This window comes from Meles meles, chromosome 17 (genome assembly GCF_922984935.1).
Source record: "Meles meles chromosome 17, mMelMel3.1 paternal haplotype, whole genome shotgun sequence".
Lineage (NCBI taxonomy): Eukaryota > Metazoa > Chordata > Mammalia > Carnivora > Mustelidae > Meles > Meles meles.
Window position 1 is genome coordinate 38,101,622 of NC_060082.1, and position 21,190 is coordinate 38,122,811.

General features: G+C 52.9%; 1 protein-coding gene across 3 annotated transcripts in view; it reads right to left on the reverse strand.

Moving 5' to 3' along the window:
- The window catches only part of SUSD4 (sushi domain containing 4), an 89,728-nt gene that overhangs the window by 13,261 nt on the left and 55,277 nt on the right, over nt 1-21,190 (reverse strand). For all 3 annotated transcript variants that reach the window (XM_045982066.1, XM_045982064.1, XM_045982065.1), the window contains 2 exons: nt 20,650-20,823; nt 17,140-17,328 (listed from right to left, as the gene is read on the reverse strand). In XM_045982066.1, the coding sequence (XP_045838022.1) occupies nt 17,140-17,328; nt 20,650-20,823 (363 nt within the window). The remainder of the gene's footprint in view (nt 1-17,139; nt 17,329-20,649; nt 20,824-21,190) is intronic.

Here is a 21,190-nt window from a genome sequence, read left to right on the forward strand (position 1 = left end):
GCCCCAGACCTGGAGGAAACTGGCAAGTTCGCTCTGTGCAGGGCTGGGGAGCGTGGGGACGCGGGGGGAAAGCCGGCAGCTCCGAGGGGCCAGCGCCAATCATCTCGAGGCACCAAGCATGCTGTCTGAGCGGCAACCTCAGGAACAGGGGGCGCAGGCCGTGCTCAGACACACAGCATCATCGCCTTGGCCATCAGTGGCCGGCAGGCTTCCAATAAAGAAAACTCTCTGTCTGCTCTGCATTTGGGTCACGATTCCAGGAAGCTGGACAGAAGACCTCCAGGCCTAAGTCCCAGCTGTTTCCAAGGGGACGCCTGAAACTTTGCCTTTCGCTCAGGGAAAGTCAGTGAACGTCCTGGAGCATGGCGTATTTTCCACTTCTGTTTTGCTGTAACAACAAGGAAGGCCAATACATGTGTCCACCGAGGAAGCAAATGGTGGTGATGAGGCTGGGGCTCTGCTTTCCACAGGCTGCAGGGAGCCTGGCGTCTGCCTACTCCGATGCGAGCGGACAGACTGGTGAGGATCAGTACTGCGCAGACGCCCTGGGCTGGGTGGGGGCATCAGCTCCATGTCCTCGTGGGGCCGCCACACTGGGGGAGGGGGACAAAGAAACACAGCACCCAGGCAGAGCGAGGACGGGTGTGCTATCCTCGCTTGTGGTGGCTGTATGTGAGGCGGGCTGGGGCTGAGACACAGGGCCACTGCGGGGAGCACGGGGAGGGCGCGGGGTGCACACGGCTTCTCTGCCCTACTCGGCCACAGGGATCGCTGACGGCAACTTTGGGGCTCTGACGAGGCTGCTCTTCCATCTCTGCAGCGACGGAGCTCCGAGGGCCTTCACTGCCGCAGGGGAGACACAAAGCACAAGAGATCCGTGTGTTGGCCTCCTCACGTCTGCAAACCTTTTCCGAAAGAGGGTTCCCCTCCGGCCGGAGACCCCGCTGGAACTGGGGCATCTTCTCTGAAAGGGGAAGCCGGCAGAGGTTCAGGATGAAGAGGAGTGTGTCTGGCAGGCGAGGGTCTGCTCTGCCCCTGCGGGCAGTCAGCCAACCTTCCCACCATCAGACCCCACGCCGGTCAACGCAGCCAGGGTGTCGGGCCATGTTCAGATTCTCCTTCCACGACAAAACTAGCCTACTGAGTATTCTGACCCTCAAACTTCCATCCCATCGGTGCCTTCTCATTCTTGCTACTCAGAAATCCTCATGGATGAGAAGTAAGCGCTTGCATGGTGCGCCTGCAAGCGTGGGCACGGCTCTACGTTACATGCGGAAAATAAAATGCCCCGTCTTCCTCTGACAAAGATGCTTTGAAGGTTTCCACGGTGTGTCCCAGCCACTGGGCCATTCTGCAAGAAGTGCCCTATGCTCCTAGCACCAGAACCAATCTGGAAGTGCTGGCCGCGATGCTGTGTGCAGGAGAGGACACAAAGGAGCAGCCGGCCAGCAGCCTGTCGGCAGAGCAGGGGCCAGGGCGGAAAGGGCGGAACTGCCAGGGATCCAGGATGGCCCACAGCCGCTCCATGTCCAGGTTCAAATCCTGACCAGACATGAGCCACCACACAGCGTCCACCTCCCCTTGTCTTGAGCCAGTGTGCCCACCACCCATGACACAGAAACAGTACCATCTGTACAAATGAGAAAGAACACCTGGGTCTTGGACGGCTACTGTGACTGTTCATCACATGACAGGCAGTGAGGTCAAACGTAAGCAGGAAGCGCAACCACAACTCCACAGGTACCCACCCTGAGGGACCTGACCTCACGGACCCTGAGGGCTGCACGCACACCGTCCCACCTAATCCCAATGACCCCCGTGCACAGCGGGTTCCTGGTGGCCTCACTTGCACAGGTAAGGGAAGCAGGGCTCAGCAGGGTGAGGTCATTTGCCTAAGGTCACTCAACAAATACACTGCCAAGCTAGGATCTGACCTTAAATGAGGTTACTCTGGAGCCTCACTCCCTCCTGAGTCCTGCGTGGGGTCTCACATGTGCCCCAGGGAAGGGCGTGTAGGCCACCCAAGGGCAGATGTCTGAGCAGCAATTTCTTTATCTGCTGGGCTGTGTGGGGGCAGATGGAGATTGAAAGAGACAGAGGAAGAGGAGGTGGGGGAGCCCCCTTGCCTCCAGGGGCACAGAGGGTGCTGTGCACTGGGCCCAAGGGGACACAAGCCTGGGGCAGTGTTGAGGACAAGGTCCGGAGGAGGCTGGTCAATGGGCTGGGGACACCTTGAAGAAAACCTTTCCAAACTGGAAGCAGGTGGAGGGGAGACAGGGTGTCTGTTTACTCCTAAGCCAAAGGGAGAACATGAGCTGCAGGTTAAACTGTGTCCCAAAAAAAACATGCTGAAGTCCTAAGTCCAGGCACCTGTGAGCATGACCTCCTTTGGAAACTCATCTTGTGTGCTGCAGATGAAATCAGATTACGGGGAGGTCCTCCTGCAGGAGGGGCAGCCCTCATTCCAGCGTGACTGGTGTCCCTGCGGGAAGGGCAGACTGCAGCTCTGGGAGGACGAGCGAGAGATGCTGGAGCCATGCTGGGAGCCGGACGAGGCAGAGAGGGGTCCCACCCCGGGTCTCAGAGGGAACACGGCACTGTGAACTCTTCCCAGATTTCCAGTCTCCAGAAGGGCGAGGACATCTGACCCTGCTGTGTAAGTCACCCGTACATGGTGCTTTGTGGGCCTCAGGTAAGGAACACAAGCCATGCTTGGCCTGCAACCGAGGTTGAGTCCCCAGGTCCCCAGGAAAGCAGCCCTCCAGACCAGGAGGGTTTCCCGGCTCACATCAGCATCCTTGCAAAACAACAAGACACTGAGATTTCCTCATAGGGCACTAAACCAGCTGCGTGCCCCACCGTGGCCAGGCCACAGGGGACAGGAGCAGGACAACTGGAGAGTGGATTCCCAGGCCTCCAGCCCTCCCTGGGCTGCGTCAGCAGAAACCAGGCTGGGGAGCACTGCCTCTGGGGACAAGACAAAGTCACCCAGAGTCAACACAAAGGGCCCATGTCCTGATAATGTCAGGCACAGCGTAGCCAGGTCCCCTGACGCTCCTCAGCTAGGGCAGGCTACAGAATTCTGGGCTACCATGCTTCCTAGAAAATCACTTTTCTTCCTGAGCCAAAACAATATCCCCCAGGGATAAGGTATTTGTGGTAGGAAAATACGGATGGAGGTTCACTTGTGATTGCCTTTTTTCAAACTCCAGTGACTGCCCCCTTCTCGACGCCTCTCCCGGCATGAGGAAGACAAGTGCTGGAAACCGCATTAGAATCTCATCCATCAGGACACGCTGGCCAGAACGTAAGCCAGGCCCCCAGGAGAAGAATGAGCTGTCACTGCCACAGAAAGCTGGGTGCAATTTAGAGTCAGGCACCATCTTTTTGCAAGAACAAAACCAAGAACAATGAGAATTGCTCTTCCTGCACAAAAAGAGAAAGTGACTGAACGCAGGCAAGACAGTGACAGGTTCTACGGAAATAATGAATGATTCAAAACCCTGAGATACACGCAGAAAGGTAGGATGGGTTGACCAGCCTGTCCCCGAAATGTCTAATTACTGGGGGGAAAGCAGGGCCCTCTGGAGACCACCTGTGAAGAAAAGCGGAGGGGGAGTGGCCCCAAACCACCCCTCAGACACCCGGACGTGCCGGCGCTGCCACTGCCACCTGCTGGGGGTCTACGGCCTTCTGCGCTGCACCTGACCGCCCAGGTTTTCCTACCGCGAAACACAAGACAGCAGAGAAAGAAAGAAACTCTGCCTGGAGCAGCAGCGAATGGGGAGATATTCTGGAGTTTGGGGACAAACAGAGATTTTCCCCTTTGTCCCAGGATGAAATTTCTGAGCACGACACGGTCGCTCCCTCAGCGCGACTGGTGGCTCAGACCCTGAGCGCAGCTTTGTGGTCATGAGTCCCACACTGGACATATGAACAGCACAACGGAAAGACCTCAGCTCCCACGTCTGCAAGTTTCTCAGTGACTGGACATATGAACAGCACAACGGAAAGACCTCAGCTCCCACGTCTGCAAGTTTCTCCAAATTCAGAGGCGGTTTTAAGGCAGAGCAAGAATCATCTTGGTGATAGCCACAAGCCCGCCCCGGCCTGAGTTCCCTGGAAGGTGTGGGATTCAGACCTGTCGAGAAGCGTGAGCCCTGGGAGCCAGGCTCCCGCCATGGATGCGCAGCCTTGCAGCAGAATGCTGGCCACTGGTCCCTCCTAGCACCCCACACTCGGGGCCTCATCAGACCCACAGCGCCAGCAAGGAGGGTGTCCAGTGTCTGATTTGCTCACTGGCCAGGGATGCGCCCTCAGCCCCGAGCCCTGCATCCAAGACTTCCCCCATGAAGAAGTGAACGAGGTGCCTGGCTTCAGAACCCACCCCCACAGGCCGGGCTACCTGCGGGTGGGAGCCGAGGGAGGGAGGGCTGCAGCTGGATGGGACCCCATCCCTGGGGTGGTTCGAGTCCTCCTTGGTGTCCTTTGATTCCGACAGGGCGGAGAAGCCACCCCAGGGTTCGGCCGGCTTTGCTGGCCTTTCCTGGTGTCTGACTTCCACGTAAATCTCTTTACTTGAATGAGGTGGGAAACCAGCTCTTAGAGTCCAGGAACGCTGCGGCGCCCATGGCCACCTGTTCCTACTGAGGCTGGAAGGCAGGCGAGGTGCTGCGAGGGGCCTCCAGCGGCTCAGGCTGCGAGGTGGGCGGAAGCACAGGGCTACCAGGCCAGGGGCCATGCAGCTCCAGGGAAAGGAGCCCAAGAAGGAGACACAAGGGAGCCCAGGGACCCGGTCCTCCTGGAGGAACCAGGACCAGGCCTTCTGGCTCTGAGTACAGAAAGACCAGTGTTTCTGGTCTTTCAGTGTAGAAGGGGAAACAGCTAATGAGGGTTCTCGATGCCACAGCACGGTCGGCTCTTGAGCGGGGAAGAGCGTGACTGGGAAGGAAAGGGGCTGCAGCAGCCGGAGTACTTGCTGCAAGAGAGAGGAAAACATGAGCACAGTGACCCCGGGAAACGATGAAGTGTCCCTGCGATCGCCCGTCGGGGACCGAGAGCCAAGCGTGGACTCGTACCACGATGACCGACAGCTGCTTGAGAACAGTGAGCGAGACTGCTTGTGTTCTGCATTTCCTCCTGAGAGGAAGGCCGTGCTGGGATCACGCTGCACCTGGTACAGGCACTTCTGATACCAGCAAACAGAGGATGGTACAAGGCGCCAAGGTAAACGCCACAGAGCCTCGCACATTCTCAGTCCCCACGCCGCTCCCACGGGCTCCGCAAGCCGAGGTCATCTGCTCACGGGCGGTGAGAGCCCCTGCCAGCCTCTTTTCCAGGCCAGGACGCACATTTGTCTTCGCAGAACATGGACGGGTCTCTCGTGTTTGAGAGTAAGACCTAAAAATGCTGTCAGACTTTGACCTAGGCCAGGTTCCTAACGAAGACTCTAAGTTAACCATTTGCTCACACTCTGGCAGGCTGGCAGTTGAGGACATGGGCTGCGACGGCCAGTGACTTCGATCTCTGGCCTCAAGGTCCTCAGGAGGCGGAAAGAGAGGAGCGACGCATGCTTTACCACGCTTTACTCTTCCTGCGAGTAAACCCGAAGTGTGGACGAGAAGCACAGAGCATTGGGGTGGGGGTGCAGGAACACAGCCCAGTCCAGCCGCTGCTTCCTGGGGAGCCCCCAGACCTCGGGGTGTCCAGGTGGGAAGCCGGAGCCTGAGCCCGTGTTACCTGGCCCCGTGGAAACCTTTTGCACGCAGGAGAGAACACGAGAGAAGGGTGCAGGCAGGCAAGCAGATAAAGCAGAAACCCTGTCTTCCCTTGAGCCGAAGCCCCATTGCTGCACTGAGAAGAAAAGAGAGAAAAAAGGCACTCACTGCTCTTCTCCCTCTTCTGATTCCATTTCACACCAAATGCAGGGGCGGCTGGGTCAGGGGTGAGTCTGGAGGGAGCTAGAGAGCCCAGTGGAGGCTCATGGGGACCAGGGGACCACACAGTTGGCCAACGTGTGTGTTCTGAGCGGTGGGAGGTCTGTGCGGGTCCCTGCTGGTGTCATGCCAGCTGAGGGGAGTGCAGGTCCTGCGGGCTTCAGAGCACCCCAGCGCTGCGCCACAGCCCTCCCGGGAAAGAGGGAGGGAAGGCAGAAGAACACTCCAGCACCATTACCTGCCCTGTGGCTTGGGCCAAATCACAGTGTGTATCTTCCCTCCTCTGAAACCTCCTCCAGGATGGAGATCCAGGGTGCTGGGAACAGCAGTGGAACAGAGAAGCCAGCACAGACCCACGGAAGGAGTATCGCTGCGGAGTGAGTCCTGGCTGTTCTCATGGGCTCCCAGACCGGTTTCTCTGGGTAGAGAGCGAGTAAGAATGCCTGGAGTGGCTCCGGGGCTGAATAAAGATGTGGAGTGACATGCCTGGTGCCAAGATGACCCTCAGCAGACACGGCTCCCTTCCCAGTGATGCAGGCCCAGGGCTGATGGTGTGGGCCCAGGAATTCTGGGGCACTCACTGGGGGAGACCCTCCTTGCAACCTGTCCCTTTGCAGCCTCCCTGGAGCAGTGCACTCTGGGTAGGAGCAGAGTCGCACAGTGTGGAGCCGGAAAGGAGCCTGGGGACCACCGCCCCCAAGTCAGGTCCCTTTGCATGGGAGGAAGGGACTCAGGGACCGAGGCTTAGAACACAGAGCCTGACCTCTAGCAGAAACCCTGGGTCCTAGAAGTGCCTGGAGGGGCTGCCGTCTAGAGTGCGCATGGGCAGGACCCCCTGTGAGCTGGTGACCTTGGGCAAGCTTGGAGGCCACTGGAGCCGTTTCCACTCTGCTGGGAGGCTCCACACCTCTCACTGTGCTTGTCAGGATGAGTGACTGTGTATTAACAGCACCTCCGCAGCTCCGGGCACAGCTCCCGGCATAGCACAGGCATCCGAGGCCGGCGGAGGGAACCAAGGACGTTCAGTTGCCTGAGCTCCTGCTGGTGCCCCCGGAGTCATGCTGCCCAAAGGAAAGGGAGTTCTGGAGGCTGCCCTCCCTGGTGCAGAGTGCAGGGGAGGAAGGATGGGACAGAGAGCCATGAGGGCCCCACGCAAGCGACTCGCACACCCAGCCGGGCCTGGGACACGGCCACTCAGTTCTGTCCGTGCTGCTTCATTTCCACAAAGGAGGCACTGTGGCATATGGGGTCAGGGAGAAAGTCTCTCTGAAGACGTCTGAGGCATCCACAACTCCAAATTCCACTACTGATGGTCCAGACTCAGCACCAGTCAATCCCGCGGTGACTTGGTCCCACCAGTCCTGTTGAGCTACTTAAAACCCAGGGCAGGAGTGTGTCCAGGTAATGAAGGGACACTGTTCTGCACTTTCTGGGGATCGTGTGCAGGAGGGCAGAGAAAGCCGATGCTCCCCAGCTTGCTGGTCTGGTGGGGGTGGCAGGAGGGGCACCAGCCCCACGCGGAGACAGTCCTGACTGGTTGGCGGGTAACACAATGACACATGATCGCATCCCAGATGAACTCTTCACGTGCTCCGATTTTTCCTCATGTAAGATGGAAAGGACACAGGCCCAGGGGGGCTGGAATGGCCTGAGTGTATCCCGGACCTCAAGGAGCCCTCAGGCTCTGAGCCCTCAGCCCTCTGACCTGAGCAGGGCAGGTCCCATGTGACAAGGCCCTGACTTCCTGCTGCATGTCTCCTGCCCCCTTCGTGGGTTCGCTCCATGGCTGCGAGGTGCTTCCTGCCAGGAAAAGTGCACAGGGTCCTCTGGGACCTGAGGGGGTTGGACAATGCCTCCACATCCACAGTAGCTTTCAGTGTTGATCCTAAATCGGAACATTTCCAGGGATTTCACATTCGGCTACACAGGGTTTTTCGCACTCTTGTTTTTGTTCTTTCTCTGGAGAAGGCTATGGACCCACACAGGCCCCATAGGCGCTGGTGGGTTTTCAGGAAATCGAAATGCACATTCCCTGTAATCGGGCCTGAAACGGGCTGGTGAAAGGTGGAAACCAGAGCCAGCATCCTAAGCTGCGGGACTGTAGATGAGATGTCGGATGTAAAAACTCTGATGTCCAGCTTCTAACGAGGTCCAGCTTGCCTGCTCCTGGGAAAATGCCTGTGGAGGAGGTCTGCATGGGGAGCCCCTGCCCCAGTCATGGCAAGTGGAGTGACTGCGTCCCTATTTGGGAAAAGCAAGTGCAAGAACCCCCAAGGCCCCTACCTTCCTGGACGGATGCCTGTGTTTCCGCCTCCTCCTTCCTTTTGTGGAGTCTATGACACAACGTTACACCAGTTGTGCAATGTAGGGACTGGATGTCTACACACACCGCACTATGGCCACCACAGTGAGCCTGGCAACCAGAGTTTCTTAGAGTCCACGTTTAAGTGAAATCATGTGGTATTTGTCTTTGCCTGACACTTAGTGTACCCTCTGGTCCATCCAAGACGTTTCAAGTGCGAAGATCTCATTCCTAATATGACAGTTCACCAATTTTCCACTGTATACACACACACCACGACTTCTTCATCCACTCATCACTTGATGGACAGTTGGGCTCATCCGTATCTTGGCTGTTCTGAATAACGCTGCTACAAACATGGGGTGCATGTTTCCCTTCACACAGATTTTCATTTGCTTTGGGTAAATACCCAGCAGTGTGATTCAGGGATCATAGGATAGTTCTATTCCCAATTTTTTTGAGCACCCTCCATCCTGTTTTCCAGAGCGGCTGCACCAGCTTGCATGCCCACCAACTGTGCATGAGGGCTCCCCTTTCTCTGCAAGCTTGCCGACACCTGTTATCTCTGTGTTGTTCATTTTAGCCACTCAGGCAGGTGTGAGGCGGGATCTCACTGTCATTTTGGTTTTATTTCCCTGATGGTGAGTGATGCTGAGTGTCTTCTCGTGTGTCTGTTGGCCCTCTCTGCCTCTGTTTACTAATATTTTGTTGAATTTTTACATCGATGTTCGTCAAGGATACTGGCCTGTAACTTTTTCTGTTTGTGGTTTCCTTGTCTGGTTTGGGGTTCAGAGTAATGCTAGCCTCACAAAATGAGTTTGGAAGCATTTCTTCCTCTTCAACTTTTGGGAAGACTTTGAGAGGAACAGGTATTAAATCTTCTCTGAATGTTTGGTAGAATTCCCTGGGGAAGCTGTCTTGTCCCAGACTTTGGTTTGCTGGGAGGTTTCGGATTTCTGACTCTATCTCCTTCCTATACATCAGCCTATTTGATTCGGTTTGGGAAGATTTTAAGTTTCCATGGATTTATTCCTTTCTCCCAGGTTGTCTAACTGGCTTATGTGTAATTGTTCATAGTGTCTCTTAGAAGCCTTTGTATTTCTTGTAGTATCAGTTATAGCTTTTCTTTCATATATGAGTTTATTTAATTGAGCTCTTCCTCTTTTTCCTCTTGGGGAGTCGACCTAAGGGTCTGTCAGTTTTGTTCATCACAGAACCTACTCTTGGTTTCATTGATCTTTCTGTTGTCCTTTCAGCCATTTATTTCCTGCCATTTTTTCCTCTCTGATCTTTTAAGATTTATTTATTTGAGAGAGAGAGAGCACGCGTGCATGCACACACAAGCAGGGGGAGCAGCAGGCAGGAGGAGAAGCAGGTTCCCTGCTGAGCAGGGAGCCAGATGCAGGGACTGGATCTAAGACCCTGGGATCATGACCTGAGGCTGAAGGCAGACACTTAACCAACTGAGCCACCCAGGCGTCCCCTCTTTTCTAATCTTTATTATTTCCTTCCTTCTACTAACACTGGATATTTGTTTCTTTTCTAGTTCTTTATGCTGTGACGCTCAATTGTTGAGATGCTCCTTGAGGTAGGCCTGTATTGTCATGAAATTCCCGCTTAGAACCCCTTTTGCCGTGTCCTGTGATTTCACCATGGTGCATCTCCATTTTCATTGGTCCATATGCTTATTTCTCCTATGACCCAGCACTTGTTCAGTCATATACGTTTACTCCACATAGCTGTACTTTTTCCAGATTTCTTCTCGCCCTTGATTTCTAGTTTCCTACCTTTCTGTTCAGAAAAGATGCTTGATAGGGTTTTGGTCTAAAACTAAACTAAAACTAAAGTTGTTCTGCGGCCCAACACGTGACCTGCCCTGGGCAGCGCGCCACGTGTCCTTGAGAAGAATGAGTATCCTGCTATGTTTGGATGGAATAGTCTGTACATACCTGTTAAATCCATCTGGCTTAATGGGTCGTTTGAGACTGATGTTTCCTGATTGACTTTCTATCCTTTCCTTACAACCACCCACTGACGTAAATGGGATGTTAAAGCCCCTTGCTATTATTGTATTGGCTGGATCAACTTCTCCCCTTGGATCTTTTAATGTTTCTTTACATATTTAGGTGTTCCTGTGTTGGGTACAAATACATTTATAAATGCTCCAACTTCTTGCTAAATTGGCACCTTTATCATTCTGTAGTATGGGAGTCAAGGATGTTTCACTGTCCTTTGTTATAGTCTTTGTCTCCAAGTCTCTGATAGAAATGTTGCTACCCCAGTTTTCTCACTCACTTCCATGTGCATGGGATGACTTTCTCTGCCCTTCCCTTTCAGTCCCTGCCCTGACTTCTGAAGGGAGTCCTCTGTAGGCAGCAGAGACATGAGTCTCCTCATTTAATCCATTAACCCACTCCCTGGCTTTTGTTTGGAGAATTTAGTCCATTTACATTTAAGGTAATTACTGATAGGTGTGTACTTACTGCTATTTTGTGGTTTTCTGGCTGTTGTTTCTCTCTGTTCCTTTCTTCTCTTTCTCTCTTCCCTTGTGCTTTGAGAACTTTCTCAAGTGTTATGTTCAGATCCCACTCTCTTTTGTCTATTTACTATACATTTTTGCTTTGTGGTCACCATCAGGTTCATGTACATGTACCTATATTTACCTCAGTGCATTTTAAGTTCATAGCAACATAAATTTGAATGCATTCCAGAACAGGACATTTTTATGTTACACCTTTTGTATCATTTTATTTTATGTATCTGTTAACTAACTAATGTAGTTACAGTTAATTTTGTTACTTTTGTCTTTTAACTTTCAAATTAGCTTTATAAGTGATTAAGCCACTACCTTTACTATGTATTTATCCTTTCAAGTGAGGTTTTTACTTTCATATTTTTTTGTTATTAATTAGTGCCTTTTCTTTTCAGTTTAACCATTTCTTGTAAGGCCAGTTTAGTAGGGATGAATTCCTTTAGCTTTTGTTTGTCTAGAAAACTGTTCATCTCCCCATTCATTCTGAATGACAACCTTACAGAGTAGAATATTCTTGGTTGGACGTTTTCTCCCTTCAGCACTTTGAATATGTCCTGCTGCTCCCTTCTGCCTTGCAAAGTTTCTGAGAAATCTGCTGATAGTCCATGGGTTTCCCTTGCACGTAATAAGCTGTTTCTCTCTTGCTGCTTTTAAGATTCTCTCTTTACCCTTTGACATTTTAATTATAATGTGTCTTTGTGTGGGAGCTCCTTCGATTTATCTAATTTGGCACTCCCTGTGTTTCTTAGATGTGGCTGTCTCTTTCCTTCTCAGATGAAGGAAATTTGGGCTGCAAAATTTTTTTTCTGCAATTAATTTTTCTCCCCCTCCCCTTCTCCTTCTGGGATGCTTACAATGTGGATGTGATGTCCCCATCACATATTCCATGGGATGTCCCAGAGATCCCTTATGTTACCTACATTTGTAAAGTCTCTTTTTTCTTTTTGCTGTACTGTCTGGGTGAGTTCCACTGCTTCTGTGTCTTCTGCTCTTCTGTTCATCAGCTGTTGAGTCCCTCTAGTATATTTCTCAGTTCAGTTCTTGTATTCTTGAGCTCTGTGACTTCTGTTCAGTATTTTCTTGTTTTCTGTCTCTTTGTTAAAGTTCTCATGTGTTCATCCATTCTTCTCCTGAGTTTGGTGAGTATCTTTATGACCATTACTTTGAATTATTTGCCAGAAGGATTACTTAGCCCTGTATCACTAAGGTCTTTTTCTTGGGTCTTATCTTGCTTTTTCCTCTGAAACACATTTCTCTGTGTCCTATTTTGCTTGACTCTCTGTGTTTGTTTTTATGGGTAGGTGAAATAGCTACCTCTCTCCATCTTGGAGTGACATTTGGAGGTGATGAAACTTCTTTGTCACCCTGCCCTAGCTCTTGGCTGTCTCTCAAACCTCTGTGATTGTTTAAACTGCCTGATCTATTCTTGGTAAGTCTCCCCATCGAAGGTATGCCAAGACCTGTCAGTAGGAATCTCACTTAGTACATTGCTTTTGGCTGACTGGTAGCCAGACCCTCAGGCAGCAGCTTTTAAAGTCTGCAAATATATACAGTCCTAGGGGCCATAATCATAACCCTTGTTTGTCTCTACACCAGGAGATGTGGGGGTCCCCTGGATGATACTGCAAATCTTGATCCTTTCTGGATTTCATTCCATCTTTTTCCATAGATACCTACCGAAAGGACTTCTAATTAAAGGATCTAATTCTCTTAACAGTAGGAAACGAAAGAATCTTTAATCGGGAGGGGAGTCGGTCACAATAAAGGATTCTAAGTTCCACGTTTGAGCTTTAACCATCGGCCTTCCCAGTGTTTGCCACCCCCCTCAAAGATGTAGTCTGCTGGCAACCTGAACCAGGAATGCCAATCAGCAGATCCCCACCACTCTGAGCTACTTCTAGGCCATTCAAAAACCTGAATGTGAGGAGAATGTTCTGGATACTTAAGGCTTTTGGATGGTTCTTGCCCACGTAGGGAAGAATTCTGGGCAGTTAGCACCTCTTCCTTGACAGCCCCAGGGTGCATGCTAGTCCCCCTGTAAGTACTGTTGCACAGGTCTTTCACTGACTTATTTGTACACCCCTCAATATCATCCATGTTCCTACCCTTCAACCACTGGGCTGGCATCCTCACACACACAGTGGCATGCCGCCTAAGCCAATGAGCCCTACCGAGCTTCAAAATGCATAGCCCTCCATAAGAGTGAGATGCTCAGACTCCTCTTCCTCCAAAGCTCAAGCAAGAGAGAAAACTTACTTCTGTTCTCTCCAGGAGAAAGAAACAAAACCCCAGCAAATCCCCAGGTAGAAATTTTCCTTTTACAGTTGTGATACCACCTGCAGGAACACCACCCCTCCCAAATGCACGACACTCATGTGCCCCTTGGTAAAGGTAGCCGTATGCCAAACAGGTAATGTCTGGAATGGCACTGGGCCCAGGATAAGGGGACTTATCACCTGCTTCTTCCCATTAGAGTATAAATTCTTTGGAATAACAAATTACTTCTGGTATTTTCTTTGTCATTCCCCAGTGCCCACTCTGGTGCTGCCCTGTGCCTACAGGTGTTCAAGACACACCACTGACAACATAAACTGAGTCCTAGCACTTGTAAATATGAAAATGTCCACATTCGTTGTTATAGGTCAGGAGTTTCTTCATTTTTCTAAAGATGTCTTGATTGTGTGTGTGTGTGTGTATGAAAGAGACAGAAAGGGATGAAGACAGAATGGACGATGCACAGGGATGACAACCCCTGAGGCCGCAGTGAGCCAGGCTGGCACACAGGGACATGTGGAGCTCCGGCCAAGTACATTTATACGCACGCAGCTATTTTTGAAGGATGGACCAACAACTTGGTTCAAGACCTCATGATTTCTGCTGCTTTATCCCCTGCCCCCAGCTCAGCTACAGGGAACACAGGCTCCAGGGGTGTCTACTCTCAGTACAAGTGCACAGACATCAGAAAACACAACCCGAGCCTTTGAAGATGCTGCCAGAGCTTTTCCTTCCAAAGCATAAACTCCTTCACAAAGTGAGGCATCCGTTCTGGGCTTGCTGATATGTGAGTGGGGCTGCCTGACGCCAGTGCCAGAGAGGCCTGATCTCAGAAGATGCCCCGTGGCCCACTGAGGACAGGAGGCCCCACGTGGCAGAAAGAGCCGCCACAGCCAAAGAGATGGAGGGTTCAGACACGTCATGTCACCCTTGAGGTGTCCATCTGGGCCTGCGAGAGGAGACACAAACCCAGCCGGGCTCTGCACCATGATGGGGATGTGGGGTGCCAGGGGGGCAGTGAGCGGCTCCTGTCTGCCACACATTCCCTGCGGTGGAGAGCTCCACAGGGTCAGCAGCCAGTCTAGAAAGACGAACCCCTTCCTATGTGTTAGTGCTTCCAAACTGACTCTGCAAGAAAAGGTTATAAAAACATCACACTGCTTGCCCACAAGGCTGCAAAGTGATCAGAACAAGCTAGTTAGGTGACGTACCCTGACGATAACACGCGCGAGCTCTGACAGGACAGGACCCATGTCGGGGTCCCAGTGCACCCGTTTCCCAGCTATGTCACTTGCTGACTTTCTGGAACTTTACAAGCCCGGGCACGCCCATCTGTGAAGTGGGTCAAAACCAGTGCCTGCCTCACAAGGCGCTAAATGGCTAGTGGCATCAAACCTCTGGCCACATGCTAAGCTCTCAGAACCAACGGCATCACTGATGCTGCTGAGCACTTCCCCCTGACACGTGGGATTCACTTTCCATGCAAGCCCCAGAACACCCAGGACGATCCCAAGTGTGCACAAAAGTGTGGGTACTGGGCTCACATGGCCACACCCAGGTTCTCACTTATTTAATGTGCCTCTGCACAGAATTCCGAGAAGAATGATGATGGTGGCCCTGGAGGGACCACCCAGCATGTGCCACATGCCTCCCTAAACATGTGATGTTTGTTATCACACTGGATTCTCACGGTGTCCGGAGGCACGATGACCATCTGCCCCATGCGACAGGTGAGGGAACAGGGCTGACAGAGCTAAGTGATGTGGGAACCCACAGTGTGAGCCCGGCCAGTCGGACATCAGTCCACGCTCTTGCTCAACACTGCACGCTGCCTCCTGACCCACTTAGGGACCCCATCTCCTGGCTGTTGATGGGTGTGGAGAAGGCTTGGGGTAGAGACCACAGCCGATGCACTAGTGGGTCCCGGGGAGCCCCAAAACGGAAGGGAACCACTTCCCTGGCACAGCCAACCGGATCCAAACGCTTGGGGGTCAGATCACCCCTACGTCTAAAAGCCCCTGAGGGCTCCATGCTTCCCAGCACCATGCAGAGGATTTCCCTGGGACATCAAGAAAAATCAGACTGTGTGCTAAGAAAGATGGGAAACTGAAGGGGGAACCAGGCGACAGAGGCAAGGGGCAGAGTCCCTGGGGATGGGTCACTGACAACGGAGGGCCCGTGGCAGCATGACCCCTCCTTTCAAAGACCGCATATGATTCCAGTAAGGCTGAAGAAACAGCAACATCTGATGCATCCGGATAATCTTCCATGAGTCCTCGCCTGATACCCCGACCCATCGTTCAACTTGGCCCCGTTTCCATCAAGTCTCGAAACGCAAAAATCCCTCAGTCGGCACTGTGCCTCTTGGTTCTGAATCCCAGTTTTGGCATCTTTGCCCAGCTAGCAGTTCAAGCTCCCACAAGAGCTTCCACCAGATACTTTACAGGGAGAGCAGACACATGAAGATCATTCAACACATACACATGTACGCACACATGTGTACACACATGTACACATGCACACACCCATACACACGTGCACACACATACACCAAAAGCTCAGGGGAAAGGCCACTGTGGTCACCCATGGCCACAGCCCTCCCTGGCGGAGGACAGGGCTGCGCTCTAGCTCTGTGTTCCAACCTTAGCTACCAGCTACTAACACTAGGGTCTGTTTTATTTGCTCCCTTCAGATCCCCCAGACTCCACAGAAACAGCTCTCAAAGTTTCAAAATGAAGCTTATCAGAAGGTAACTGATCGAAAAACATTTAAACCAAACTTGTCAAGATCCTGAAACAGGCATCTCGGACCAATAGAATTGTAACCATGACACCATCCACCCAATCTAGTTCTGGCTTTCTGAACAGCGAGACACCCCCAGGCCCAGAGGAGCCCCTTTCCTCTGGCCCAGGCTCACCTCTACCTGCCTGCACTTCTGGACATGAGGGACACCCCATCCCTGCAGGTAAGGGTTCCCAGATTTAACAGGTGAAAGTACTGGGTGCTCAGTTATGTCTGAATTGAGAATTTAACAAATGAGTTAAGTCCCATGCAATACTGAGAGCACGCTCAAATTAAGAAATGATTTGTCATTTATCTGAAATTCAGCTTTCACCATGCATACCGTGTCTTACCTGCCACATGCACTGGAGGCCCAACCCTAGGGACCTGGGACGGGCGGGGGCCGGACTCACAAGGGCATGCCTGCCGCTGTCCCAGGGGCCCCCCTTTGCCCTTCCCCCAGCACTGCTTTAGGACGCCCCTCTGGCCTCTTTTGGCTGTCAGCACTCCACGCAACCCATGGTCCAGTGGCGTCTTCCCTGCTGCATGCACACCCTTGAAAGGACGTCATGTGATCGTGTCTTATTTCCAGGAAAAGCTCCGGGGGGCTCCTAACTGGAGCCTGCTTTTGTTTTCCTCTTCCCTGTTGTAGACCCTTCCTGCACACTGTGCTCAGAGGCCAACATGCAAATCGGCATGTGTACTTTAGTCATAATTTCAAGACCCACATGAAACAGAGCTGAACAAGTATGCCTACCTTCGCCAGCAGGAGACCCCTCAGACCCGGGCCTGCTGCTGTCCCTGGATGCCCTGTCCCCACTACTGCGAACCACTGCTCAGGGTAATGACACACATTTGAGGAGAACAGGAAGAAAGGAGCCCTCGGCTCCAGGCTTCCAGCGTGTGCCAGCCACGGCTCGAGCCAAGCCATAAAATGCACGGGAAAGGGAGAAGCACGGACAACACAATAAGGCAAGGGGAAAATGAACGACACCATAATACAGTCTGTTTTCATTTCGTGCAGAGAAAATTAATTTTTTAGGACATTCACTTAACTTGGCAATATTTTGCAGTTTAACCTCTGATGCCTGAAGCTCCTCTCTTTCATCCCCTTAAGCCTCAGAGGTGGGGAGCCCGTTTTACGACTAGCTGTAGGTCCTGCCTCTTGGGGGATGACCAGACTCACGGCCTGGCTCAGGGCCGTGTGCACTCAGGGAACGGGAGCTTCACTGACCAGGGTTCCCAGCTTGTCACCTCCCGCAGGAGCACCCGCTGTAACTGTGAGTCGCCCTCCCGAAGAGTGGACGCATTACCTTCCAGAGCAAGGCACCGGGGTGGGCTGGTCGACCAGATGAGGCTGTGTAGGCACTCGAGGTGCTCGGCCCCCTCCAACTTGTACCCAGGGAAGCAGTGGTAGGAGATGACCGTCCCCACGGGGAAGGAGGTCTGCAACTCGGAGATGTTCGCGTAGCCATTGGAAGAGGCGAGAGGTCTCAGGCAGCCTGTGGCGAGGAAAACAGGAGGGACGGTCAAACTCGGTCCCCTCTGCACCGAGACCCGCAAAGCCCTGGCCCCCTGCCCGCCTCCAAGGGTTCTTCAGCCAGATGCCCGTACCCACTTTTCTGTTCAATTCACGTTGCAGAATTTAACATCACACTTGCAAACCACACAGAGAGGCCCAGGGGAACAGGGAGGCAGCTGGGATCAGGGAGCCCCAGACACACCTCAGAATCACCCGGGAACCTTTAAGCAACACCATCCTGGCTGCGAGCCCTAGGTCTATGTACGGCCAGGGCACCCCAACTTTTTAAAATCTCCCCAGGTGATGCTAACATGCTCTTGGGGGTGAGAAGCTCTGAGGTGCTGTGCAGCAAACACACACCCCAACTGTTTCAACGATGGGGACACCTGGGGAGTCTGAGGAGGTGGCAGCATAAACCCCCTTCCCCTGCTTGGACTGGGAGGCAGGGGCCTGCCGACCCCGTGTGATGGCACGTGAAGATCGATTTGCATTTTAGGTGCACTTGACATGTTCTCAGCCTTGAGAACTACCCAGAAAGAGGGCGTCTCAGAACACACCCCGCTGGGCCGTCCCGCGGGGCTCCTGGTCTGGGTCTGCGCGCAGCCCGAGAACATGCACGGCAGGTACGGGGCTGGGTGCCGCGAGCCCCCAGAGCACACCCAGAATTCTCCATGCTGTCTGTGTCCCCACACTTCTGCTTCTGCCAAACGGAAGCTGCTTTTCTGTGTCGAAACCCGAGCTGCCGGGGAACATTCCCAGCGGCACAGAATGCCATTCTGTGTGGCCCCCGCTGCGATCCTGGCATTTCCTGTCGGTGTCAGTGGTCTCACTAGAGGAAATAATGAACCTGCAGAGCTGGGGCTCTTCCCGCGGAGAACTAATTGTGTGTGAAGTAAATAACGTATAATGGAAATCCCAACTTTCTCTTCCAGTTGCCGAGCACAGATCATAGCATGCCCATGGCAGCAGATGTCTGAGCTCTGCTCCCGAGCTGGCTTGCTTTGACATTCTGAGCCTCGAACGGCTTCATGCTCCGCCGACTGCCCTGGTCAGTAAGCTGGTACGTGGGATCTATGTTTCGGCGTGAGACCAAGGGGAGGCCAGGGCAGCTCTGGCATGCAGAACTTAGGGAGATGCTCCTTTTGGGGCCGACAGTGTCCCGTGCCACAGAGATCCATGGACCTACCACCACCCAGACCACATGTGAGACACCTGGCCACATCCTTTCTCCACAGCCTGGAAGGATTTACCATTTGAGCTGAACATGGACTGTGTTCACAGGAAAAGTGAAATGTCAGGGAGTAAGGGGAGGTTGGGACTCAGGAATAAACAGAATCCATAACTGAGAAAAGCAAGACAAGCATGTCAACATGAACAAGTGACTGTATCAGAGTCCCTAAGTGCCATTCAAATGAGCTGGCACAAGGGATCATGTCCGCGACTCCTCCCAAGAAGGAGTGTCATTCCTGGCCGCCCCCACGGAGAAGCTGGAGTCCCCTGAATATCAAATGGACAGACCACAGTGAACAGCAGGCATCTGGACACTGCTCTCCAAAACACAAAGTTCCCAGGGAAAACATGGCCTTGGAACATGCCCGCCTACTCGCCTGCCCCAAAAGAAGCCAGAAGGGATTGTAACTCCTGTAGTAAACCAGAGAAAGAGAGACATGCTCCTTGACTGGGGACAGCCCATCCCAAGCATGGCAGCAGACACCAGGCTTTGACACAATAGCTTGGTGCAATCTCTATTTGCACTTCCAGGCAATGGCGAGCCGGCTCATCAGGCTCTCTCCCCCGGATCTGGAGGTGCAAAGAAAAGCCACAGGACGAGACATCATGCTAAGGGCCAGTCATGCTCTCCCCGGGGCTCCGAGGTGTCAGGCCGTCTAAGGCCGCCAGACCCCTCACGCCCATGCCGTGCTGGGCAGTCACTGCTCAGGTGGCCAGGCCCCCACTCGGGCAACCAGGCCCCCACCTGCCTCTGCACCGAGATAAGGTCAGGGCGCAGACCAGGGGACACGCCCAGAGGGAAGGGGTGTGGGTAATGGTGCTATCCGAGGACGGGCTCCTTCCAAGAGCAGCCAGCAGGCACTGGGCGACGCTCTGAGATGCGAGCGCAGGGTGGTGGACGGAGGGGCCTGGCGAGCAAGCAGGAGGCCACACCTGAGCCCCTGAGGAGGACGCCTCCCTCGGGCATTTCTTAAGAAATAATAAGGACCAAAAGAACTCCTAAAGAGGCAGGAGGTATTTGCAAGACCTAAGAGGAAGAAGCCTCTAGAAAGGGCAGGAGAACAGGGGGCCTGGAGGGATGTGGGATTCATGAAGGCAGAGGGGGCTGGCATCCGAGGGAGCGTTCCTGGCCCCGGGAAGGAAAGGGAGCAGTGGTTGATAACATTCATGTGAACATTCAGCCCAACCTCAGATCACACAACAACTCTCCACAGCCTCCCCAGAAGTGCCCCCGGAGCACATGTGTCCCAGGAAATGTCATCTGTGCAGACCACATGGCACAGGGAGTTTCAGCAGAGAAGCGCACAAGGGGGTGGCCTGGCTGCCCTTGGTCCTCCGGATCCAGAGCCTTTGTTTCTGCAAGGGGCCATGACTCTTAAGCCCTCACAGAAGGAAATAATTCATTTCCAACCCTGGGGCACGCAGAGTAATATCAGAGCCTGCCAGCCATGACCTCGAGCCCAGAGCTAGCATTCGTCTCGACCAGAACACGCCAAGGCTCCGGCGCAAACAATCCTGCTCCCCAAAGAATGAATTATGCACTGGCTTTTAAGTCACACGTCAAAAAAATAAAATCAGAATTAATGTGCACGCGAGGACTTATTTTCACAAACAGGGTCCTCCATGTTGGCCCAGGCAAATGTTAAAAAGGCAAGAGGATTCATATTTACTGTGTAGTTTGGATAAAATCTGAATTTGATTATTTTTCTGTTCCTCATGCATTATAAAAATGGATAACGGTAAGAAAAAGTAGCCTCTGTAAAGATTCGCCTTTAATCTACCCTCACCACCACTGAAATAAGTATAAACATTCCGCTGCTTTCATTAAAAATGCCATAGTTCATCATTGTGCTCGCAGCCCGGTTACAAAACGCCTATTTCTTAGAAGACTTGGAGAAGCCAACGTGCTCAAGAACAAGGGCTTTTCTGGTCTGGGCTCTCATGGCGGGCAGGTGGGGCTGGTGGGGACTGCAGGGAGAGCATGGGGATGCCAAGGCCAGAGCCGGTGGGCCCTGCTTCCCTTCACGTCCCAGTGGGGAGACACACACGTGCTCCCAGCCCCCGCCCCCACCTTGACAGAGCGGCAGGTTGTCCCATGTCCCATCTTCACGGCACAGAGAAACCATGTTGTACAGATCAGGGTAGCGGATCTTGAATCCCTCGTGACAGGTGACGATCAGCTTGTCTCCATGTCTGTACGTCCTGTTATGAATCTCAGCATCGTCGATTTGAGGGATACGGCAATCTGCAAAGGTGTAAAAAGGACACGTTATTTTTTTAAATTTCAGCCTGTTGTGCTTCCCAGCTTGGCACGAAGCTCTTATTTTCAGACCCAGCCTCGGGCTTCCCTGTGATAAAAGGCCCTCGCATACTGACTGCTAGGCCGGGGTCTGGAGGGGACAGAGGACAAGATGTCCCAATCCAGCCATGAAAGTAGCTTCACCTCCAGCCTGGAACCCTTCTCGCATGCAGTGGAGCCTCAGGCAATTGTGGAAATAAGAAAGGAAGGTCAAGAGCTGGGGGCTCACAATGACCCATTACGTGGTCCTGCCCAGCTCACGGCCCCTGCCTTGGGGCAGAAGAAAAGCCTTGCAGAAAAAAAGAAGAAAGAA